Source organism: Pan troglodytes, chromosome 14, assembly GCF_028858775.2.
Source record: "Pan troglodytes isolate AG18354 chromosome 14, NHGRI_mPanTro3-v2.0_pri, whole genome shotgun sequence".
Taxonomy (NCBI): Eukaryota; Metazoa; Chordata; class Mammalia; order Primates; family Hominidae; genus Pan; species Pan troglodytes.
In genome coordinates, this window is record NC_072412.2 from 75,402,287 (window position 1) to 75,429,907 (window position 27,621).

At 33.6% G+C, this 27,621-nt stretch overlaps 1 protein-coding gene across 1 annotated transcript in view; it reads right to left on the reverse strand.

The window, feature by feature from the left end:
• The window catches only part of KLHL1 (kelch like family member 1), a 426,381-nt gene that overhangs the window by 30,693 nt on the left and 368,067 nt on the right, over positions 1-27,621 (reverse strand). Inside the window, exon 8 of the mRNA XM_016925362.4 lies at positions 9,143-9,305. Coding sequence (XP_016780851.2) covers positions 9,143-9,305 — 163 coding nt within the window. The remainder of the gene's footprint in view (positions 1-9,142; positions 9,306-27,621) is intronic.

The window sequence follows — 27,621 nt, forward strand, 5'->3', positions numbered from 1 at the left end:
TAACTACTTCATATAGAAACAATTCCAAGAAATTACTTTTAGAAAATTTGCAGATAGGACTGAAAGTTGGTAATAAAATATTTTAATTCCTTCTCCTAGAAGTCTCAGTATTCCTCAGAAGGTAATGGAAGAACAACCAACCATTTTTTATGCAAGCAGCCCGTCACTATAGGCTGTGTATGATTTTAACTTCTTTTCACTTCTACACAGCAGCCTTCCAAAGCAGTGGTGATAGTAGGATTTGGAGTTTTTCTCAGCAACTATAGCCAAAAGAAGTCTAGCAGAAATGGTTACAGATATTTTTTGATATTGAGAGTGATTATAGTGTAAAGTTCGATAGCGAACACTTTATACATTACTGCAGAATAAAGCTTTACCAAATACAAAAAAGAGATTGAATTGACAAGTAGCTATTTTCTTTAGCTTTTTGTGCTTCTGGTTCACCTTTTCTTTCTTATCTAATAGCTTTTTAAAAATAATAATGGATATTGACACTAAGGAAACTTCTAGCAAAACATTTGAGAGCAGGATTTTGAGAGCAAATAAATGTATCTTGAAAAAAATTAAGAGACTTAAATATTATGTGACAGGGAAAGTCACAAGTAGTAAATAGAAAAACAAAGTGAAACAAAGCATGTAGAAGTTTTTCCATCATATAAAAATATTTTATTTTTTGACCTAAAAACATATACTTTAAAGACTTTAAAGATGATAAAAAGACTTTAAAGATGACAAAGACTTGACAGATACAAGATAACACACTCAAAATAAGGTGGTTATAAAGGTGATTGGAAGGAGGGGAGTCAAATAAAGATATCGTGTAAGAAAAGTTAAAATGCAAAAATTTTAAGTCTGCATTGGAGATACAAACGATCATAAACAAATTGGCATTGATTGAATTCATGTATTTTTTTTAATTGGCGAAGGAGACTTATGGCAAAGAAATCAGTCTTAAAACACACATAGAACCATTAATGTAAGTATGTGCTAAAACATATCTCAAATCAGAGAACTAGAATAATGGGAAAAGGAACAATTAAACAAATGAGTCTCAATAGATTAAAAACTTTCCTAAGCAGAAGAAAGACAGAGTTGAGATCGTTAAAATGAATCTCCAAGTAGTAATTTAAAAGAATGAGAAGTAGGCTTCAGATTGTACATCCAGAAACATTTTGATTTTTGAGGAGGAAGTACAAACTTTTTAAGCTGTTGTCTCTCAGGTCTACATCCTCTCCTGTATTTTCTGCTTTTGAAATAAGGGCTAAATCTCTGAAAACCACTTTTCTGCTTTGCCACCTGGTTCCCTGTTAGGATCTGACATCAGTGGGTGGCAGAGACTGAAAGACTAGAGGAGAGTAAAGGGTCTTGGTTTTTTGTTTGTTTGCTTTTTTTTTTTTTCCTGTGAGTGTCACCCCATCCTTTTCTCACTGTAGCAGCCCTGTAGCAAGAGTTGCTCTGTAGCACCAGACACACCTAGTTTGCGGTTTTTCTAAGACACGCCATTGGCTTCATTGAGACTACTCTAAGCCATTGGCGCCAGCAGATTGGCATCTTCTTCTCAGAGCTCTGGGTCCCAGGTCTTTCCTTCTGAGACTAGCTCCAGCTAAGCAGTGGCCCAAATAGCAGTTGACTGAATTTCAGTGCACAGGGCCCTTCCCCAAGCTTCTAAATCTTAATCATTTTAACCATGTCTTTTAGTTCTCCACCCCCAGGAGAGGTAGCTATTATTGTGAGTTGATTAAATTACAATATAGTGTTATTTTGTTGATTTTTGGTTAACTAGTAAGTTTTTTTACTTACTCAACAAAACTTTATATTTAATATTAAAATACCTTTGTTTAGAATAACTGATAAATGACTGTTCTGATTTCTGGCTCTTGACTGAATGTTAACTAATATAAACATCGTAAAAACATCTATAAGAATAAAAGTTTGGGTTGTACAAACACATATGAAAGATAAAAAAAAAATCACTGAACTTACATATCTCCCCCACTCCCCCAAAAAGATAGAATGTAAGTAAATAATATCTATTGAATTTTAAAAATACAAGGCAGAGATATTAAATTACTTAAGCTAATTTGCAAACAATGTGAGAAGACACAGGAAAGTCCCTTTCAGACATAGAATCTAATAAATTACATAATCAACACGTACTTACTGGAAAGTAATAATAATAAAGTGAGATGCATTCACTTGGAAATGATTAATTTTCAGAATACATGAAGAACTCCATAAATCAAAATGAAAAAGAGAACACACAGAAATAGAAACAGAGAAAATTTTGAAAATAAACTTCAACAGAAGATATACAAATGACTAATACATACATTAAAGATGTTTGATCACATCAGTTCTTAGAGAATGTGATAGCACTAGTCATCAGAATGGATAAAGATAAACAAAAGACAAGTCGGATGTTACCAAGTCAGTAGGGCACATGGAGCATTCAGAATTTAAAAATCTGTTAGTGTGTGGACAAATTAGGAAAACCACTTACAAACACATTTGAGCAGTATCTACTAAAGCTGAGCACAAGAATAAGTAAAGCCTAGTAATTTAAGTTCTAGGTCTACAGCCAGCTAAAATGTGTATGTACATTCACCAAAAGATATACTTAAGAATATTCATAACTGCATTATTCTTAATAGTCAAGAAGAGGAAACAACTGAAATATCCAACTACACTCAGTAGTTGAGTGTAGGAGAATGAATAAATTAAATTGTAGTATAATAATTGATAGAGTTTTGATGTGTGTCTCCACCCAAATCTCATATTGGAATGTACAGCTCAGTGCTGGAGGTGGGGCTTGGTGGGGGTAATTGGGTCATGGGGGCAGATTTCTCATGAATGGTTTAGCACCATCCCTCTTGGTACTGTCCTTACAATAATGAGTGAGTGCTCGTGAGATCTGGTAGTTTAAAAGTGTGTAGCACCTCCCACCTGGATCTTTTGCTCTGCCTTTCACCATGTGATGTGCCTGCTCCCCCTTGGCCTTCTGCCACCATTGTAAGTTTCCTGAGGCCTCCCCAGAAGCTGAGCAGATGCCAGCATCATGCTTCCTACATAGCCTGAAGAAGTGACAGCCAAGTAAAGCTTTTTCTTTATAAATTTCCCAGTTTCGGGTATTTCTTTATAGCAATGTGAGAATGAACTAACACAGTAATAAAGAAAAATAAACTCCAAGAACTATTAATACTATAATTTGTTAAATTCTGAATTTAAAGACAAGAGTAAGTAGAACTAAGTCAAATGAAAATTACTAAGAAAATAAGAAAGAAAATAAACATAGCCTCTGTGTATGCTTGTTTGACTAAAAATAAAAACAAAACCATATAATGACACTGGCAAATGCTATGACAAGATGAAATTAGTGATAATACTAACAGAGAAAAATAACAAATTAGGACAATCACAATATAGAATGAAGATACAGCAATACTAAAATAAATGATTTGTGGCAGTGATGAAATTAGAAGTGATATGTGACTGCCATCTGTTAAATTTTAGAATATCAGTAAAATAGAATATTAAAAGTACTATATATAATAGTGTACATAAAACTTCTACTGTCATTTCTTTCTCATGCTCAAGAAAATACACTTCTCATGATTAAAGTCAATTATAGCAGATAAATTGTAGAAAGCTTCTTCATGCCATGATGTTATGCTAAAATAAGATTTTATATCATAATGAAAAATGTTGTGAAATCTTTTATAAGCAACTTTGATGCAAAATCATAGCTGGAATATGGAATTCAAAAATTAAAGAATTAATGCAATATGAGCAAGTAGGATTTACTTAGATGTGTAATATGATTTATAGTTAGAGTATTTATGCAAATTACCACATAAACAGATCAAATAAGAAAACAATCATCATCTTGACAAATTCATAAAATGTATGCTAATTTTAGAAAATAAAATTTCCACTATGGAAGCTACAGACAATAAAATACTGCCTTTAACCTTAATCAATATATGTATCTCAAATAACAACTGATATCAGAGACTATAAAGCACTATAAAGGTTTTCCAATTAAAATAGATAGATAAGGACACCTGATATCACTACTATTTAGGTAATCATTCTAAAAATATAAACAACACAATAAAAAGGAAATAAATGTATATTAAGAAAACAGAAAAAGTTTCCTTACTAGTTTATTAAATGTTTATCTTTCTAGAAAATCTATTATAAATTGAATAGTAAATATAACATATGCATTTAGTTAAATGGTTATATATAAATTATCTTTTATAATTTAATTATGTAATTATTAATGTATAAATAGATATAAATAAACACATAATATGTAAAATATTAAAAAATATAAATAAACATGAATAACCTCAGAAAGAAAGAATAACCATGCCAAATTTAAACAGCACTAAAATACAAGGAGAGTAATTTTAAAAGATAAAAGTACAACTATCTTCTCAGAAGGAAATATTAATATTTCCAATTTAGAGATCCCACATCTTTCTCAAATTAATCTGTAAATATTTATTTACAGGGAAATTTCTGAAGGGATGTTTAAGATGACTTTTTAAAATCTGAGAAATGTATACCAAAGTTTAAGTAAAATAATTTAGAGGATAACTAACCAAAAGAAATTTTGAAAAACAATTATTATAAGAAATATGCCTTACCTTTGCATTAAACAAAATATATAATGTGAATATGTATTCATTGTATATGTGTATCTGTGTGTATGCACATATACAGTGTTAAGTCACTTTTTATGAGCAAATTCAACAAAAACAAAGATAAATAAATGGGAATTAAACTAAAAAAGTTCTGCACAGCAAAAGATACAATCAGCAGAATAAACAGACAACGCACAGAGCGGAAGAAAATATTCCCAATCTATACCTCCAACAAACTACTAATATCCAGAATCTACAAGGAACTCAAACAAATTAGCAAGAAAAAAACAAACAATCCCATTAAAAAGTGGGCTAAGGACATGAATAGACAATTCTCAAAAGAACATATACAAATGAGGAACAAACATAAGAAAAAATTCTCAACATCACTAATGATCAGGAAAATGCAAATCAAAACCACAATGGATTTAACCACCCTACTCTTGCAAGAATGGTCATAATCCAAAGATTTTAAAAAACCAGATTTTGGCATGGATGTGGTGAAAAGGGAACACCTTTACACTGCTGGTGGGAATGTAAACTAGTACAACTTCTATGGAAAACAGTGTGGAGATTCCTTAAAGAACTAACAGTAGGATTACCATTTGATCCGGCAATCCCACTGCTGGGCCTCTACCCAGAGGAAAGAAGTCATTATACAAAAAAGATACTTGCACATGCATGTTTATAGCAGCACAATTTGCAATTGCAAAAATATGGAACCAGCCCAAATGCCTATCAATTAGTGATTGGATAAAGAGATTGTGAGATATATATATATATATATATATATATATATACACACACCATGGAATACTACTCAGCCATAAAAAGAAATGAAATAATGGCATTTGCAGCAACCTGGTTGGAACTGGTGATCATTATTCTAAGAGAAGTAACTCAGGAATGGAAAACCAAACATAGTATATTCTCTCGTAAGTGGGAGATGAGCTGTGAGGATACAAAGACATAAGAATGAGACAATAGGAGGGAGTAGCCAATATGGCCAAATAGAAACAGCTCTGCTCTCAGCTCCCAGTGAGAAGGAAAAAATGGCAAGTGAATTCTGCATCTTCAATTGAGGTACCAATTTTCTCTTATTAGGACGGACTAGGTGGTTGGCGCAACCCACGGAAAGTGAGGAAAAGCATGGTGGAGTGAAGGTCCACCAGGAGATGTACAGGGGCACTGGGAGCTTCCTTTCCTAGCCAAAGAAGGCAGTGAGGGATTGTGCTACCCCTCCTTGAAAACTATGCTTTTCCCATGGATCCTTGCAATCCACAGATCAGGAGGTCCCCTCATGAGCCCATACCACCAGGGCCTTCAGTCACAAGCACAAAGCCGTGCAGACTCATGGTGGCTGCTCGGGCAGGCAGCTGCTGGAGCAGGCACTGGACACAGGAGTATTTGCATACTTATGCTCTGGAAACTCTCATGAGGCAGGAGATCCGTCCACTCCCGGGGGAAGGAGGCTGATGCCAGGGAGCCAAGTGGCCTCGCTCCCACAGAACCCCACAAGCTAAAACGTACTGGCTTGGAATCTCTGGCGGCCAGCACAGCAGGCTAGAGACTGCCTAAGAAGATGGGTTCCCAGAGAGGGAAGGGCTGCTGCCATCACTGTGGCTCCAGTCAGCTGTTTCCCTCTGCTGCTGGTGCCAGCAAGACTGGGTGGTCTGGACTGGGAGCAATTTCTCACAGGGGAACACAGTGACTGGGTCAGTTCGTGGCCAGACTGCTTCTTTAAGCAGGACCCTGATCCACTCCTGCTCACTAGAGGGGGACTCCCCATGGGAATTTCAGCATCCCCAGCCAGGGATTTATGAAGAGAACTCTGATATCCCTGAGAGGAGCCCATAGGAGGAGAGGCAGCTGTAGTATCATGCATCAGTGGTGTCAGTCTTTTCTGGCTGCTGGCTCTGGAGAGTAAGGGCAGCCCAGACGAGGAGGATTTTCCCCAGCACAGCACACCTGCCCCACCAAGCTGCAGTCAGACTGCTTATTTAAGTGGGTCCTTGATCCTGCTCCTCCTGACTGGGTGAGACCTGCAAACAGAAGTCTCCAGACACTTCGTACAGGAGTGTTCAGGCTGGCATCAGGTTGGTGCCCCTCTGGGACAGAGCTCCATGAAGAAGGAGCAAGCTGCCATCTTTGCTAGTCTGCCGCCTCCAATGATGGTATCTCCAGGGGCGGGACAGACCCAGGCAAATAGCATCTGAAGTGGACTCCCACCAAACTGCAGCATCCCTATGGAAAAGGGACCTGACTGCTAAAAGAAAAACAAACAGAAAGCAACAACGACAACATCAATGAAAAAGACCCCATAAAAACCCCATCCAACAGTCGGCAGCTTCAAAAATCAAAGGCAGATAAACCCATGAAGATGAGAAAGAATCTACACACAAAAATGCTGAAAACTCAAAAAGCCAGAGTGCTTCTTCTTCTCCAAATGATAGCAACATGTCTCCAGCAAGTGCACAGAACTGGGTGGAGGCTGAAATGGACGAATTGACAGAAGCAGGCTTCAGAAGATGGGTAACAACAAACTTCACTGAGCTAAAGGGTTATGTCCTAACTCATTGCAAAGAAACTAAGAACCATGATAAAACACTTACAGGAGTTGTTAACCAGAATAACCAATTTAGAGAGGAACATAAATTACCTGAGAGCTGAAAGTCAGTCACAACAGAACTTTACAATGCAAACACAAGTATCAGTAGCTGGATAAGCCAAGCAGAAGAAAGAATATCATAACTTGAAGACTATCTTGTTGAAACAAGGCAGGCAGATAAGATTAGAGAAAAAATAATAAAAAGGAATCAACAAAACCTCTGAGAACTATGAGACTGTGCTTAAAGACCAAACCTACATCTGATAGGGGTACCTGAAAGAGATGGGGAGAACAGAACCAAGTTGGAAAACGCACTTCAGGATATCATCCAGGAGAACTTTTCCGACTTACCAAGACAGGCCAAAATCCAAATTCAGGAAATCCAGAGAACCCCAGTAAGATATTCTACAAGAAGACCAACCCCTAGACACATAATCATCAGATTCGCCAAGGTCGGAATGAAGAAAACAATGCAAAGGGCAGCCAGAGAGAAAGGCCAGGTCACCTGTAAAGGGAAGCCCGTCAGACTAATAGCAGACCTCTCAGCAGAAACCCTATAAACCAGAAGAGACTGGGGGTCAGTATTCAACAGTCTTAAAGACAATAATTTCCAACCTAGAATTTCATAGCTAGCTTAACTAAGCTTCATAAGTGAAGGAGAAATAAAATATTTTTCAGACAAGCAAATGCTGAGGGAATTTGTCACCACCAAGCCTGCTTTGCAAGAGCTCCTGAAGGAAGCACTAAATATGAAAAGGACGAACTGTTACCAGCCGCTACGAAAACACACTTAACTATACAGACCAGTGACACTATGAAGCTACTACATAGACAAGTCTGCAAAATAACCAGACAGCATTATGATGTCAGGATCAAATTCACGCATAACAATATTAACCTTGAATGTAAATGGGCTAAATGCCCCAATTAAAAGACACAGAATGGCAAGCTGGATAGAGTCAAGATTCATTGGTGTGCTGTATTCAAGAGACCTATCTCACATGCAAAGACATACACAGACACAAAATAAAAGGATGGAGGAAAATTTATTGAGCAAATGGAAAACAGAAAAAAGCAGGGGTTGCAATCCTAGTTTCTGACAAAATAGCCTTTAAATCAACAAAGATCATAAAAGACAAGTCCTTGAAGAGGATTGACATATTGTTTGCATTTGTAAAAGGATTTCTCTGGAAGCCTTCATAAATAAGACTGAAGAGAAAATAATTAAAAAGATCAGACTAGAAGCTGTTGCAGTTTTCTAGGCAAGAGGTGATACTAGCTTTGTTTAGATCTGTGGTTCTCATGGGGAAGACAGGGGCTGTATTTTGCCACTTCCCAGGGGATAGTAGACAATGTCTGGAGATATTTTTGCGTGTCACAATGAGGTGGTGGGTGAGGGGCATCTAGTGGGTAGAAACCCAGGACACTTCTAAACACTCTGAAATGCACAGGACAGAAGACTTCTTTCAACAAAGACTCATCTAGCCTCAAATATCAACAGTGTTGAGGTTGAGAATTCTTGATTTAGAGGGATAGGAATGAAGATGCTTGGAAAGTAAACTAGTGTAATTATGTAAAGAAAGATATATTGAACACCAAACTTTTAGTAGTTTTTTGAAGGCTACTCAACTATTTATTCAAAAATGATATAAATATTCCCATGAAATGTATTTGATACTTCTTTAATCATCAGTTAATGTGAAGAAATTTTGGGTTCCGTTGTCTATAGAGAGAGCACCAGTCTTTATTTGTCAATTTAAAAATATCAACAGCTTAAAATGTTTTAAAACAATTTTTACCAGCTTATTACAACTTATTTTTCAAATAATATTTACTCAGTAACTTTTTTTCTAAGATTAAAAAAATAAGAAAAAAATTTACTTACTTGCCATTCAATGCTGCTACACCAACTGTGCTCCGAGCAATTGACATACTGGCTACAAATGTCCATTGTTGACTCTGTGGATCCCACCTTTCCACTGTATTCAGATAGCTCCAGCCATCATGGCCTCCCACAGCATAAATAGGGCCTTCAAGTACTGTTACACCTAAAATATTAGATAAATGAATGTTGTGCCTATAGTTAATATCATATTGTACATTTAAAAATCTGTTAAGTGGGTAGATCTCATGTTAAGTGTCCCTAACATAATAAAATGAAAAAATTTAAAAGATTGAATAGATTTATTTCACAGTGAGATTTTAAAAATCAAAGCAACAGTACAAAACTATGAATTCATTCAGCATAGACTTCAGTTGTTAAGAAACTATTACAATCTCGTAGAAACTACCTACCATTAATTGAATCATTCCATTAAAGTGAAAACAAAATTGGGAGCCAAAAATAGTATTATGACCTAGATGCTTTATAAAATAATACTAATTCCCATATTTATGACCATATGAAGAAACAGATACTAAATTCAAAGGTAAGATGTCTTGGGCCTCTACTTTTAAAGAGCATTTCTACACTGCTATTTAAAATACTTTGTTACTTACAACAATGTTACCTTAAAGCAATGTAATATTACCAATGTGAATTTCAGAATAGTATTTTCTGTGCTTTGGCTTCCCAAAAAGGTTAAAATAAACTTAAGCAAAGCTTAGAAAATATGACATCTTTCATATTATTAGCTAAAATTACTAAACACAAGCAATTAAATAAAATTAATAGAGAGCCATCCATGGGAAGATATATATATATAACTAGTACTCATTGCTTTTCTAGTAAACTCACATCATCATAAATTTTCTTAAATGCTCAACAGTTGCTAAATATTTAAATATAATGTAAATATTGATCGATGTGCTCTTTAGCTGTACAGAAATTCTGATGAATATTTCCTAAAAGGGTATAATTTGAAGCCTGATTATAAAGAAGTCTGAAGCACCTGTGAGTTTTACCCTATTACCAAGCTGACAAATTAGACTGCCACAAATTTATGCATATTGATTAAGACATGACTCCTAGATCAAAGAAGAAATACAGTTTATTACTCATAGCAACAGCAATAGTCAGAGTATCATCAATTTTTGTTTCTGTTGCTGGTTCCCCACGCCCCAATTCCCATAGGGTGATCCAAAGAAGGTAATCAAAGTGACCTTACTGTTTCCCTTCTCTTGATCAAACTTCAGACAGTTTCGTCCTGTGTCTAGAGCCATGACTTCATTTTCCTTAGAGCATTTACTTTAGAAAACTTATAACTGTAAATTATTTCTCTGCTTCTTTGAGATGTAAATCTTTGATAAAACCTCTTGCCAGTTTCACAACCCAGGACTGTCTTTCTCAAGGACTCGGGAGCTGCAGTTCCTTTGAAATTTAGTCATTAAGGTATTCTATCTCCCAGACTCCTGAAAGTATAGGAGCCTAATTTCAGTTGGTACCTTGCTGCAAGCTATAAAACTACTTTCTGAAATAAAGACAGAAGAATGTTAACCATTCTTTTGAGTAAGGCCAATTAGCAAACACAGATTGCCTATGATCCACCTACCCAATCTGGTTCCCAAAAACTCTACCACCTTTGTTTTAGAAGAGTTGAGTTCAGTCACAGTTTTATCTTCTCTTCCTTATTGCAAGCCTTCAATAAAGTCTTTCTTGCCTGTTTACAATTGCCTCATACAATTTTGCTTTGAGAAGGGTTAATTGAAACCTGTACATGCAGTAGATTGTATTATAGAAAAGAACTATAATTTATAATGGACAATAAACATGCATACCCATTGCTCGGGAAGGAGATATTATCTTTATGCTTTTAAGCATGACTGCATTTTATTTTGGAGACAAGAACTATCTCTCTGTTCTTAGTCTTTCTATTAAAATAACCTCCTTTTAAATATATTCCAGAACAAAGGACACTCAGTAACTTGACTTTAAAGATGTGCAGACATATGGGAGACCCATGAAGAATTGTCTCCCAAAACTGATGTGAAAATAAAATGACAACTCATTTATTCATTCATTCATTTAACTATTATTCATTGAATGACCTTTATGTGTCAGGAATTATTATTGGCACCGAGGACACAGTGATGAATTAGGTAAAGTCTCTGCCCACAGTGAGCTCCTATATCAGTCAATGAATCAACTAAAATGGAATAAGTACATTGTTCCCAATAAGTAAGCATGCTTCACACATATTACACAATTATACAATTATAATTTAATACAAAATAAATGTAGCCGAATAGCATTAAAAATGTTCTACAACACACATTCAACTTAGGGATGTTATTTTACACAACTCTATTCATATGGAGGGATCGTGTTTTGAGTGCAGGCATAGTTAAAATTAAAAAGCATAAACTTCAAATCTTGTTCTTTCATTAGGTAGCTTGACATAGGAAATGGGGATTAGAAAAGATGAGTAAATGTGAAGGTTGAGGTTATTTCAAAAGGATATGATATATCTCATAGGCTTTTTAGAGAAGTATAGGTAGATATTCACATGTATCAACAATAATTAACTATATGGAGATTAAAGTGAAAACATCAGTGAAGTTTTCAAAGAGATCCTGAAATCAACTTTTTACTGAGCACCAATTAGATACAGAGTAGACTTTAGAATACGTTGTGTGCCTTGGGTTGGGTAGAAAATATTTTCATTGATTTATGCTCTTCTGGAGAATATGATATCTATCTGAAAGGACCAGATCACTAGGATAATTTAATAAACAATAAATTTGAAGTTTGTTATAAGAGCAATGGAAAATCACTGAGATATTTCATAATAGGGATGTGATTGCTATGACAAATTTATTCTGGATGTTTTGTAGCAAATTGATTGGAGTCAGGTTAGGTGGCAGTAGGGAGATGATTAGAAGAAAATTTCAGAAATTCAAAAAGTACAAGGTAGTAGATTGAATTAACAGGTTTCAGTTCAAACAGATAAAAGTGAAAATATTTGAAATATACTCACATATATTCTGGGAGTCTTGCTGTTGGAATTTACTAATAGAATGTATAGGGGTATATGAATAGAAAGAACAAATCAGGGCTGGACGTGGTGGCTCACGCCAGTAATCCTGACACTTTGAGAGGCTGAGGTGGGCAAATCACTTGAGGCCAGGAGTTTGAGACCAGCCTGGCCAACAAGGCAAAAATCTCGTCTCTACTAAAAATACAAAAATTAGCTGGGCATGGTGATGCATGCCTGTAATCCCAGCTACTTGGGAGGCTGAGGCAGGAGAATTGCTTCAACCTGGGAGGCAGAGGTTGTAGTGAGCCAAGATTGTGCCACTACACTCCAGCCTGGGCAACAGAGTGAGATTTTGTCTCAAAAAAAAAAAAAAAAAAAAAAAAAACCCAAAAAAACAAAACAAAACAAAAAAACGGAAAAAAAAAAAACAGAAGAAAGAATAAATTAGGGATAAATAAATTGGTTAAATAATTGGGTAAATTTTAAGGGTAGAAAAGTTTGAAAATTATTTTTGGGGAAAGCTTGAGAACTCTATTTTGGATATATCATGTTTAAAGGGACTATTACACATTTAAGTGGGGCAAATAAATAGGCATGCCTATAGTTCAAGACAATGTTAGAGGTATATATAAAAATGTTGGAGTTATCAGCAATTATATGGCTTTTAAAGTCATAGTCCTAGATATAATCAGTTAGGAAGATACTATGAAGAGAGAATGTAACAGAGAACATAATCTAGCTTTAAGTAGCTCTAGTATTGGTTACATGAAGAGAAAACAAAGAAAATAGAGAAGAAATGGCCAGATAGGTGAGAGAAAAATCAGAAGCTTTTGGTATTTGTAAAGTAACAGTGGAGAAAGTTTCCAGGAGGATGGGCTTATCATTGGCTTTCATATTTCTGACCAACTGCATATTTCTGTAGGATTTGAAAATAGGTTCTGCCCATGGTTTAATCCATTCTGGTTACTACTTAGTGATATATCCTGTAAACATCATCCATATGTGCCTTGTTTTTCTTAATTGCTGAGAGGTTACATGACTTTATATAAATGTTTCACTCAAAGTATAATATATATATAATTACATTAATATACAATATATAAATATATATTAAATTACATTGTATATGTAATGTAAAACATGTAAGTGTTCAGTTTGATGGTGTTTTATCACAAGAATATCCCTGTATACCTACTATCACTTCCACTCCAAAACCTCTCATGCAACTTCCCGAAAGGTACACCCCCCTCAAAAGGTAACAATATTTTTTTCAGTTAATTCCTCAAAGAACAAGTTTTTCCTGATTTGAACTTATAAATTAAGTAATATAATTTAAAAAATTACTTAAAGTTGTTATCTGTGACATTTTTAGTCAGAAATTAGGTGAGATGGTAACATTTTTAAATTACAAATATTATTACAGTGTATGATTATGCCACTTTTATAGCTCCATTCTATTGTTGATGAAAATTTGCATGGTTTCCAGTTCTAATATTTTAAAAATAAAGCTGAAATGTACACTTTCTTGATGTACATATGAATTCATTTTACCCAGATGTAAAATTTCTGGGTTATAGAATATACTTACATTGAAATTGAGTAAATGCATCAAAAACGCTTTCCAGGTTTTTTTTTTTTAAACCAATTTTTATTTCCCCCAGTAAAGGAGAGGAACCTCGTTGTCTGATAATCTCTCCACAACTTGTCACTGTGAAACATTTTAATTTTAGTCATTCTGATGAGTGAGTAACGGTATCTCATCATTCTGTTAGTTTTCACCAAGTTGATGACTGGTAAAACTAAGCATTTGTTCATGTGTTTTTTGGCCACTTGAATCTCCCTTTTTGTGAAGGCCTGTTAAAAACCTCTTCATTTTTAATTGGATGTCTCTTATTAATTATATCATTTTATCAATTTGTAGTAGTTCTTGTAATCAATTTTAAATATGGATATAAATTGTTAATTTTAAAAAGTATACTTATTAATTATTTGTTAATATTTGCATTACAGATCTTTTTCCACTGTGAGGCTTGCATTTTCACTTTCTTAGTCTTGTCTTTTGATGAAAAGGAGTCAAGTTTACTTGATTTAGGAAAAAGATGTTACTGCAGTAGCAGAAAAAATATTTTTTTAAAGCAATAATGTTGGTGGAATTGATATCCACAAATATAAAAATGGACCATGACCAATACACAAAAGTCAATCTAGATGGATCATAGGATTAAATATAAAAATTAAAACAATAAACTTTTCAGAATATAATGGACAAGCATAACTAAAATAGATAAGCATAACAATGAATATTGAGGAAGACAAATATTTCTTGAACAGAACATGAAAAATACTTGTTCTAAATTTTAAAAAATTGTAACATAAAAATTAATATCCTTTTGGTATTTCATATGAATTTTTAATTTTTTTGCAATTTTCTGAATTTTCCCCCAATATCCTAATGAAATATCAATTGAGATGGTATTGAATACACAAAATTTTTTAGATAATTAATATCTTTACAACATTGTCTCTTCTAATCCAGAACACAGTACATAGCTTCATTTTATTAAGATTTTAACTTCTGGAGTAATGTTTGTTTGAAATTTTTATTAGAACTTTTTTATATCTATTACTGAAATGATCACTTTGCATTTGATTTCCCTATGCTATTGCAATTGGCATTTTTTAATTTTCTATTTGTTTCATCAATAAATAAAAAGAAAAAGTTCTTATGTATTGACTATATCCGGTAGCCTTGTGAAATATTTATAAATAATTGTCATAATAATCCACATTTTTTTGTATTTTCTATGTATACAATTATGTCATCCCAAAATAATACCAGTTGTATTTCTTTCAATATAATTACTATACATTTTAGTTCTCTATTTTGGCTTATTTCAATGACATTATACGGATACATATTTGGCATTTAAAATTCTTCTTGCTGAATTGATTGTTAAATATTTCCTTTTATTTAGTAATGCTTATTGCTCTAAAGTCTAATTAATTTAATTAGCTACACTAAGAATTATATAAACTCGAATTTATCTAATTAATCAGCTACACTAAGGTTCTTTCGGTTCCAATGTGCTAATCTTTGACTTTGGTTATTTAATCTATTTATACTCAATATAATAACTGATTTTATTTGATACAATTTTAATATTTTCTTACTTGTTTAATCAATTTTTTTTCTCATTTTCTTTCTCCAATATTTTTGTTGTTGTTATTGTTCTATGGGTAAAATATTTCATTTTTTTTCCTTTTCCCCATGTGTCACCTTATTGTTGAGAGAACGCAAATGATTGAGTTTGTCAAACAGGCAGTAAGATTATCACATAAGGCTCACACAAATGAGAGACCACAGTCATAATCAAGATTTACTAATAATATCAAGGAAAAAAGGTATTCTGAAGCATATGAAAAACTGATAGACGTCTAGAACTTTTCTGTCTAGGGAATTCCTTCCTTTCTTTCCAGGGTCTTGATGCATTTGTGTAAGCCTCCATAAAAAGGTTAAACTCTAATTACTGCCTCTGTCATTCAGAGACTGTAGCTAGCCCTAGCTGCCAGATTTCACTTTGATTTTTTGACTGAAGAAAGAAGAAATAAATAAATTTCTCCAGAAATGCATGGAGAAAGTCGAAACAAATGTTGAGTTAATCTTTGTACTCTTTCCATCTCTTTCACATCTTGTTCTCAAGTCCAGGCTTCCTTAGTTTCTCTCTGATGACTTTAAGAATTTGATTTGTTTTATTTAGCTTTTACAGTTATACATATTAGGAAGCTTACTCAGATAGCAGATACTCCATCAGGGCCAGAAGTTAAATTTGTGAGTTAGCTTTTAACTTTATTTTTAATGTAAACATTAGATAATGTAATATAATCTACTGTATTGATTGTCATTGTTTTGGTTTTTGTTTATATGTCAGTAAGAGTTTCCTCCAGTGCTACCATTTATATAGGCAAGTTTCTATTTCTCTCTATATTGTAATTTATTTACTTTAAACTCGGGACAACTAGAATAATTATCTCATGGTATTATGATGAAGATGATAAGAATTAATATGTAAAACACTTAGAACAGAATCGGATTCATTGCAGTCACTCAGTTTTTGCAAACCATTGTAATTGATATTGTTGTCTTCATACTCAAGCCTCAGGGACAATATAAAAAGGAAATTCATGAAAGAGAATATATATAAAGGTCCTATAAGCATATAAAAATGTTCAATAGAATTAGTAAGTAGAACATCCAGGATCTTAAAATAAAACATCTTTAGGAGAAAGTTTTAGCCATCAAAAAACTTTAAAGCATGACAATATCAAATGTTGCTAAGAACATTAGGAATTGAGAAGTCTTATATATTGCTGATGAATTGAAACTTAGGAACACAATTATGAAGATAAATTTAACTATTCTTAGTGAAAATATTGTAATCTAGCTTTCATAGAAATATGAAATATTTTATAATTAAAAATATATTACTATACACAGCAAAATATACTAATTAAATACAAGGACTAGCAAATATTTAATATAATAAGCCAAGGAACATTTACATTATCCATTAATCTTTCAATACAGGTATCTATCCTTTGCTCTAAATACTAGAAAGTTTACCATCTCTCTACTGGAGATACAATAGAGCCTATATTCTAGAGGAGAATACAGACAATAAACATACAAATATTGAAAGACTTATATATTACTATCTTTTAATTAACCAAAGTATTGCCAGTGAGACTATCAGAGGTGGCGACAGAGCAAAATGCAAATGAGTTCTGGTTTAGGAGTCTTCTTGGGCCCAAATCCCAATCCACTGTTGCCGCTTGTATTAGTCCGTTTTCATGCTGCTGATAAAGACATACCTGAGACTGGGAAGAAAAAGAGGTTTAATTTGACTTACAGTTGCACATGGCTGAGGAGGCCTCAGAATCATGGCAGGAGGTGAAAGGCACTTCTTACATGGTGGCAGCAAGAGAAAATTAGGAAAATGCAAAAGCAGAAACCCCTGATAAAACCATCAGATGTCGTGAGACTTATTCACTACCATGAGAACAACATGGGGGAAACCGCCCCCATGATTCAAATTATCTCCCCCTGGGTCCCTCCCATAACATGTGAGAATTATGGGAGTATAATTCAAGATGAGATTTGGGTGGGGACACAGAGCCAAACCATATCACCACCAGTATGACGTCAGAGAACGATATTTAAATGTTTTGTGTCCTAGTATCCTCATCTTTAAAGAGTATATAACTCATAGTATTTGTGTGAAGATTAAATAGAAAATGCATATAACAGTGCTCGGCAAATGATAAACTTTTAATACATTTTAGTTGTTACATAAATCAAATGGTCAGGATGGTCTGTCTTAGGGGTGGTCACTAAATCTAAGAAATTAAGAATTGCAAGCAGAATGATAGAGCAAGTATAAAATATGTCACTACTCTCAAAACTTAAATTCCTCTCTCAAACATCTCTAACTATAATTAAATTGTTTAGCAAGTAACATGTTCCCAGGATTGTTGTTTATTTTAAATATCTATGTTTTGAAAGTATCCATGTTTTCCTGGAAAATATTCATACTTTATGCTTCCACATTATAAAGGAATATATTTTTGTAGATTGCCACAATATTTTCAAACTCTAGCTGCATTATTATGTGATTCTCATATTTCTTGCAGCTGTGATGATTTCCTTGCAGAATGGGCTCATTAAGTAGGGTGAATAATTGGACTAGAATAATTTCAAAATCAAAATTATACATTCAACTACTTCCTAATGGTTACTAAAAATATCTTTATAGATGCAGCAAGGTTATGAGTTTAAAAATATTTTTCTGTGTTATGTTCAGTATCAGTATTAAAACTGCATTCTAAAAATAATTATCTAATAGAAAGAAGAGAAACATCTAAAGTCATTTTTCATACAACTCAAGCTTAATAATTACATGATGACTTCTGATAATTTTTTAAATGTCTTTTAGATGTTTTATGTTGCCAAAATGTACTTTTTCTGGTACATGTAATTATTTATAATTTTTGGACTGTAGCTTTTTGCATATACTCCCCTTGAGAATTCTGCAGCAAAATATTTACCAGAATTTTTCTATATAAGTTTTTAAGATAGTTTATTGAAAGAAACAAACTATCGTTAATTTTCATGTAACATGGCACACGTTAAAATCAAATATTCCCATATGGGTTATAGAACACATAACTACATCCAATGAAGATGTTGGCCTTCGAATATGGAGTAGGAATTGAAGAAGATAATGTCTATACAGATCATTCCCCATAATGCTGTCACATTTTAGCAAAAGGTTGAGCCTCCATAATTTCTCTGAAACTAATTGTTATTTCTGTATCAATGCAACCAAATTAATTTGTTCTGAAAAAGAAATTATTATTTTTCTTTACACTTGTTAATATTATCCATTCAGAATATTGCTAAATATATTCTAAGCTCTAAACTGTTTCAATAAAAAAGGGTTTTAATTATGCAAAATAATAACAATGAAAAGCTAATTTTTAGTATTGCTTTACTGTTTGCCTGTTAGCCATTAATTGTATCTTAATTTGAAAAGCATTAGCCTGTAAAATGTATTTCCTTTTGTCTAGGTAGAATATATTTATTTTAAATTAATAATAATGTATTTAAATTTATTTTGATTTAATCATTGTGTTAAATTACTAAATTATTATTCATCATATTAGTCACAAAATATATCTAAGTCACCAGTGGCTTCATAATATATATATGACCTTCCAGGTATAACTTATTTAAAATCTTCCTTTCAAAATAATTTGTAAAAATCCTCATCGTGTATAAAGTATCACCCAGTAAATATGTAAAATCAGTGATTAGGGTGACTGAATTCCAATGCCTTTAGATAGTTTTACTTCAGAAACAAGAAATAATTAAGTAATAGTTCATAGAATTGAACACTTCAGTGTTTTTCTGTGCAATGAATTAAACAAAACTTGCATATTAAGGAAAGAAATGTATAAGTAAAATTATACATATTTTATATAAATTATAAAAATTTTCCAGTGAGATATTAAATATACATGTATGTGTGTATATATATGCATGTGTATATATATGCATAGTTTTCACAAAAATCACCCCCAAAATATATAAGCATATAATATACAATATATACAAGCACTCTATATAAATTTCTATATCTGTGTAAGTACTATGGAAATATTAACAGATTGACTCATATACTAGTTTAAAATGCTGATCATGGGCCTAACACAATGTAGTGTTTTGTATAAACAGTTTTCACATAATTCTACTAAATTATGTAGATTAATATTTTTTTGCTTGAGCCATAGAAAAAAATATAATTTATAGCATTTAGATATAATTTATTTCATTCTTTCTTTGGCTGACAATAGTGATTATCCATCGTGGTTGCACATTGAAATCACCTGGGAACCTTTGAAAAAATACATCTGGAATATGGTGATTCTAATTTAATTGAACTGGGATGAGGTCCAGACACAGAGATGTTTAAAAGTTCCCTGAGATGATTTTTATGTACATTCACAATTGACAATAACTGCCACAGTGAAACATGACAATAGTACTAGTATCATTGCAGAATGTCCCCAACCAATAACGTGCCTACTCTACAAGCCTCTAATATCTTTCATTCATGTCATGTGTGTATGTGTGTGTGTGTGTGTGTATCTGTGTCAGGAGCATGTGGGCATGTGTTATGTGTAGGTGTATGAAATCAAGGCTGTCAGGTAAGGTTAGCAGTTTGCTAACTTTCAATTTTATTGTTATGCAACTTGCATTTCATGGATTCATTCTTCATCAATCCATATTTCCAATACTTATGATATGCCTTCTATAAGTTCATACCCTCACAGAACGCGTACAGGTGGATATGAAGGGAAAAGACAGGACTTGCTGAAGGACACAAATAGGTGCTACCTTACTACCTGTCCATGTGACAAAAGAAATGGTTCTTGTCCAAGGTGAAAAGTGATGACTGAGCTAATATCTGGGGGAAGATTAAGATTTATGTGGGGATGAGGAATTCTTGGCAGAAGAAACACTTGTGTTGTGATAAGAAGAATTAGAGTATTTCTGAGGAACTGAAAGAAGGCCGATGTGGCAAGAAAACTGGAGAGTCAAGGAAGAGGCAGAATGATGTACAATAAGGCTAAATGGTTAAAAGACCATACAGTGTGGGGCCTTGTATGCCAATATGATTTATTTTATCCTAACAGTAATGTGAAGTTACTAATATGTTTTAAACAGAGACATGATGTATCTGCCTGTATTTTTCAAAAAATTTCACACTGGCTATGGTGTGGAAAAATGAGAATAGATGTGGCCATGCCAAATAATGTACGTGAGAGGTGATAGTATCTTGCTTGTCCTGATGTGATGCAAGTTGATATAAGGAAAAATGAAGGACTCAGGAAATATTTGCAAATTAAGAGGATGTATTTATGAATTTCTTTGCTTACACTCCTCCCTCATCTATCCATCAACACAGCCTGTTATTCAAGATTACAACCTGGCAATGTGACCTTGGAATCATTGTTTAGCTTCTTGTGCCTCAGTTTCTTATCTGCACAATGGAGTTGCTATAATATCTAACCCATAGTGTTGTTACAAGGATTTAATGAAGCGATATATACAAAGTACTTAGGAAAGTGCTTGGCACATCTTTAACATTATATCAGTATTCAATATGTTGAAGATTATCATAGCAATGTATCAAGAACCTACATCTTCTAACCAAGCTTCAGTCTATAGTATCACTGTAGAGATACGAGAAGAGACTATTGAAGGAATCAGTTAAAGATTTAACTATTGCTAATGCACCCCGTTGCCTCTATTTCTGAGGACTCTATCTATGTTTGATTTATCTAAGCAATTAAAAATATTGTTCCAGAATCTTCCACAAATATTGTCCTGTCAAAAATATTTTAAAAAGTAAATTAGCAAAATATATTTTGTTAATTATATTAATATGTATCATGAAAATCTCAAGGATGATTTCATGTGGTACATAGACATTGTTTTAAAGTGCAATGTTATAACGTGAAAATAAAACAAATAACAATCGTTTGCAACTTTGGGATTCTAGCTCTAAATGTCAGCTTTCCATGTAGCTAAGAGTTGTTTTCTTTTAAAACAAAAATCACAGTTGAGGTGACATTGGTAAGTGCTGTAGGGCTTACAAGCTCCAATGGGAGATATCTCAGAAGATGAGGCCACTGACCTGGGGGTTTAAAGGTTGGGTAGAATTTTGACAACCATAGATGCAAGCCATTTTAAGTGAAAGGAATCACTTGAGCGGAACATAGAAAAAAACTCAGGCTATATATGGCCATAAGCGAATAGGTATTTTATAACTGGCTGTTGTAGCAACCATTTAAATGTGCTCACTCATAACTGAATACAGCCTCTCTGCATCCACTGCTGCCTTTGCACCAAAGCCACGCTTCTTACTAACCATTTCTGGAGAGTGACTATGCATGGTGGAATTACTAATGCAGGCCCATTCTTTTAAGACGTGGGTCTTCCTGAACTGGAGACTTTGCCTCTAGGATGCCTGGCTGAACTTTTCTTGGAAGTGTGTTGCAGTCTGAGATTCTTCCTGCCCAATCCTTCTTCCTCCCATTTTGCCTTCATGGGAGTTAGTTCTAAAGTTTCTCCCCCACTTTCTCCTGCTCTCTTCCTCTCTGTCTTTCAGGAGTGTTTACTGTAATAAATCTTAGGGACCCTTCTGCTCAGTGAACCCAAACCTTCATAGCTGTTAAAATAAAAAGGCTGTAAAAAAGGCTGAAAGAAATATGTTTAGTACTAGGACATAAAGGCTTTGATAACCAATGGAAGTAAAAATTTTATCTGAGACTCAGGAATCGAGTCAGGAATTTTCACAAGAGGATGACATCATTAGAACTGAACTTTCATTCGTTTAACCTGGCTCCAGCCTTTAGGATCATTGCAGGGAATATGTGAGGAGACAAGTGATGATGCTGTTACAAACAAAAACAGAACTTTTCTGTTTAAATGAATGAATGAAGATGACAAAAATAATACAGATGGGAGACAAATCATAAAGATAGTATTAGTAGGGCCAGATCTAGATTTTATTTTTCAATATGACAGATAAATCAAATGAGAATATTTGTTAATTTTTTCCACAACAGAAATTGAGTTTAAGCTATTCTATTCAATCATTGGCAAAAACATTAAAAATTCAGTAGGTGTAATGTTAATGTCTAGGCAATTGTCCTACTTGAAGATTATTCTCTACTGTATTAATAACAGGGTTCTGTTGACATACACAGGATTCCGTGTATACCAATATTAGCATCTTGACATTCCATGTTCATTTTCCATAATGGCATAGAAATAATTGAAAAAAATTTTTGAGACCAGTCTTGCTTTGTCACCCAGGCTGGAGTACAGTGGTGCAATCACAGTTCACTGCATCCTTGACCTCCCAGGCACAGGTGATCTTCCCACTTCAGCCTCCCAGGTAGCTGGGACTAGAGGCATGTTCCACCATGCCTGGCTAACTTTTTTTTTGTTTTTAGTAGAGATGGGGGTGTACCTATGTTGCCCAGGATGGTCTCGAACTCCTGCCTCAGCCTCCCAAAATGCTAGGATTACAGGTGTGAGTCATTGCACCCAGCCAAAAATTAATATTCTGAATGTACTTCAGTAGGAGCTACCCTTTAAGAAATGATAGGATTATTAATAAAATTAATGAGACTCAATATAATTTTCAGGACAACCAACTCTCTGAGAGTTGTAGTAATTATTCTCAAAAATATATTATCACATATTGATGTTATTCAGGGATGTTAAAAATGTAAAGTCCCAAATAGATGAAATGCAGCTATACTTCTTTTCTCATTTGTTTACAATTTAATAAGGGATGAGGACATATCCTTTTCGTATATACAAATATCCGAACTTACCATAACACCTACCAAACATTTGAAGCTCAACAAATTTTGGCAAATAAATGCACAAAGTTTGTGTCATATGAAAATTGTTATTATTATACATCTTCCAAATTTTAATATTTTACTTTCCAACTGGATTGTAAGCTTTTTAAGAACAGGGCCTGTGTTTTACACTATGCACTCCCCATAGCACCTAATAGACTCTCCTAACTCCAATTCATTCTTCATATTGCCACTAGAAAAAAAAATCATCCTAATACAAATGCCATCAGGCACCTTCCTGCTCATATCCATGTTTAACATTCTCTCTGTTGTTGCACAATGGCTTTTCTTTTTATCCTGGCCTTACACCATTGTTCGAGTCTTATTTTTGTTACATTTCTAAATCCTTTATCATTTGGTGTATTTTGCTATTACCCGAATGTTCCCTGAATTTTAACACTCTGAACCTCAGCTTATCTGATGAAATTCCACTGTTCTTTCAGATCTGACTCAAATGGGAAGTTTTCTGTAAGGTTTCCTATTGTTTTAGTAGGATTTTCTTCTTCCTGCATCTATGACCCTGCAATACTTTGCTTACTTGAATCCTTATTATGAGATGTTACAGACTGAAATGATTTGGGTATTTATGTCCTCCAAATCTTATGTTGAAATGTGATTCCCAGTGTTGGAGGTGGAGCCTGGTGGGAAGCGATTGGGTCATGGGGGTGGATCCCTCATGGGCTTAGAGTCATCCTCTTGGTTATGAGTGAGTTCTAGCTCCTTGAGTTCACAAGAGATCTGTTTGTTTAAAATAGTGTGACACCTCCCATTTCTCTCTCTTGATCCCACTCTTGCCACGTGATACACCAGCTTCTGCTTTGGGATGAAGGAAAAGAGGAAGCTGGTGTATCACGTGACAAGAGCTTCCTGAGGCTTCACTAAAAGGTTTGTGGATGCCAGCATCATGCTTCCTGTACAGCCTGCAGAACCATGAGCCAATTAAACATCTTCTCTTTATAGATTACCCAGTCTCTGGTATTTCTTTATAGCAGTTCAAAAGTGAAATAACACACAGGAACATTGCACAATTTGTAAACACATGGTATTAAAATATCACTTATGTAGTAACATTATATAAGCTTCTACTTTATATTTGTTATATATTTCAAATATGATAGACCTGAATTAGTAGAGATATTATTTTAATGTAACTAATACATCTTTGTATTTGAATTCATCTCCAAAGTAATTTTAAAAAAAAGCACTGCAGAAAAAAGTTAATTATGTAATGCATTTCACGTTAAAAAGTAATTCAACGAGATTATCTTGCCTCAGTCAGATGTACAGCCCATTGCTTACCCTTTTATTGTATTTCAATAACTGCTAAATTAGATAAAATTGAGGAAATTACTCTGCATTTATAGTAAATAAAATAAAACATGTGGGTAGTGGAAAAATCATATGTTTTGAAAGCTGGCTGTTTGCATTCAGCCTAATCACTTATTAGCTGTGGGATTTTGTGAAAATTTCTTAATCTTTTTGATTCTCACTGTGTGAATCTTGTTCCCTGAGAGTATTCTGTCCCAGGGGCCTCACTGTTTTTCCTTGCCATTGGGCCGTTAGTGGAATTTATTTAGTTTGCCTCAGTGTATTCCCCTTACTTCAGATCTGGATGATTTCCATCCTTTCACTTCAAAAGGAACCTGAGCCACATAAGTAAGTTGACCCCCACCCTTCCCAGGAAGCATCTTTCACCAAATGAGGCAGTTGTTAATAGACTTTTTCACACCCTTACTCCAAGACCATAATATCTACATATGTTGAGGTTGGATAACTCTGTGGCAGTTATTGATAATTTATGTAGCCATACCTGATACAGAAAGGGATAATACTAGTGCAAAATATTGGGGGATAAAATGGAATGAGTTTGAAGACTTCTATGTATTTTAATATTAGATTTTGTGACTAAAATGAATTTCTGATCAATATTTTATTGATTCTCTCTTTAAATTCTTTATGGTCATCATTAACAAAACACTTTGCCCTCCAATAGTAGCAATTAGCAGAAACTACTTTTTCGTTATTAACCAGACTCTGACAATTAATTGGTTTAAATTGAGCTTTTAAAACTTGCTGTATATATAAACACCAAAGTAATAATCACCAAATTCAGAAAGATTTTAGTAGAAAAGAAATGTGAAAAATTCGAAAAATAGAAAACTTAAGATTCAATATGCTAAATTAACATGGTAAATTAAGTAACTAAATTAAGAATCAAACTATCTGGGATGATTCAACAGGATTGTTAGCTGAGGATTCCACGATGTGGCCTCTGTGGTGTTCTCCAGCAGTTTGTATAAATCCCTATTGACAGAAACAATTATAACTAAATGTATTAAATATCAGAGAACCATGAAAATAATTCAAAGATAATCCACATGTGAACAGTTAGTTAATAAACCCCCTTTGTCCTGCACTGGCTAGGAATCTTTAGCAAAGACAAAAGTGTCACTAAGGTTATCCTTTGCAAATATCATCAACTTTTTTTGTAATTAAACAGAAACAAAAAAAAAACCCCTCCAGTTATTAGGCAAAGTATCTGGCAAAGTATTTTCTTGGTATTCAGTTAATTCTTGTCCTGCTTTGGTTAGCATTTTTTATAAACCAGTCAGTCTCTTCATTAGAATTCTGAGAATTTTTACCCAGTCCAAGCGATATGATCCTAAATCTTTTAGAAACCTACATTCAAGAATACTTATCAGAGTCCTTTTTTATCATTTCCATGAACCTCCTTGAAGACACAAAACTTTAGGATTTTACTCACTTGTAAGTAACTTACAGAAAATGCGTAAGAATATGAACAAGACCACATATGGTCATTGTTAAAGATGCAATTAACGAGACAATTTCATTATTTCTGTGGCCAAAATAATTTAACATAATAATCAAAATTTTGACTGATAAAATATATCAAGACATATTCAAATTTTAGGAACCTTGTAAAATTTTGGAACACATATTAATAATATATCCATAAAAATTTAACTCAAAGGTTAAGCATCATGTATTATTTGACAATAGTCCCCATATAACTTAATATGTCAGATATGAGTGTTTATTATTTCTATTTTGGATGCTTCAGTGGCCCTCTGGGGCAACCCAAATGAAGTTAGTTTGAAGTCAGGAAGACTTAATTTTAGAATTTGAAATTTGATTTGGGGATGGCTGTCAAATAGGTTAAAGGTTTAAAGCACTTAATCAAATAAGATCACATGTTGGCCTGGCAGTGGCTTACGCCTGTAATCCCAGCACTTTGGGAGGCCGAGGCCAGAGGATCACCTGAGGTCAGGAGTTTAAGACCAGCCTGGCCAAACCCCATGGTGAAATCTCGTCTCTACTAAAAACGCAAAAAATTAGCTTGGCATGGTGGCAGGTGCCTGTAATCCCAGCTACTCAGGAGGCTGAGGCAGGAGAATCTCCTGAACTCAGGAGGCAGAGGTTGCAGTCAGCCAAGATTGTGCCACTGCACTGCAGCCTGAGTAACAAGAGTGAAACTCCATCTAAAAAAAAAAAAAAAAAAAAAAAAAAAAATCACAGGTCATTGCAATAACTATGATTCATTTAGCTAAAGTGGTAATAAAAGGTTTTTCAAAAGTAAAAACCTTTATTTTCTGATGGAGATATTTAGTTTTTCAAACCATCAAACTATCAGAAAATCTGAGATAGCATGAAACAATCCATCTCTTCTCTCTCCTTTTTTTTTTTGGAGTTTACTCAAAAGGTGAACAAAAATCTTTTACTATCTCTTATTAATGATGATATACTAAATTCTTGTTCAAAAGATAAACCAATTTTTTACTTTTATATTAGTGTATTATCAATACAAAAGCTAATTTTAATAATCCTATAAACCAATTCATTTAATCCTGGTCAGCTTTTGACCACACAAAATAAGATTTCCGTAAACCTTTTATAAGTTCTTATAATTTTTTTCTGTTTTCCTCAACTTTTTAGATCCATTTTGTTTTATCTGTGCCATTTTTTCCTTCATTTTGAAACAACATTTAAATAATCTCTAAACCAGACAAAATGACTTTTTCTTACACAAAAATCACATCTTCATGCCTTTTAAAATAAACTTTTTCACTAAAGCCACATCTTTCTTTATGAAGTCTGTATATAGAATTGTCATATCTAGTAGTTTTAATTACATATATTAAGTATAATTTTCACTGTTAGTAATCCTAATTTCCAGTGAAAAATTTAGGAAGTAATTTTGAACTGTTTTATAAGAGCATTTATAGAAAAGAAACATCTCGTAATTTTTTAAGAAAGCTATTTCCTCAATTTTTTTGTTTACTGACAGATCTAATTATATTTAGCTTTTCCATAGCATATAAAAATAAGATGACTGAGTACATAATAAACCTAAACTATGTTTAATAATTAATGTTTCCGTATTTTTATTTACCTAGAAAATACTCATTTTATGATTATCTATTAATTAAAT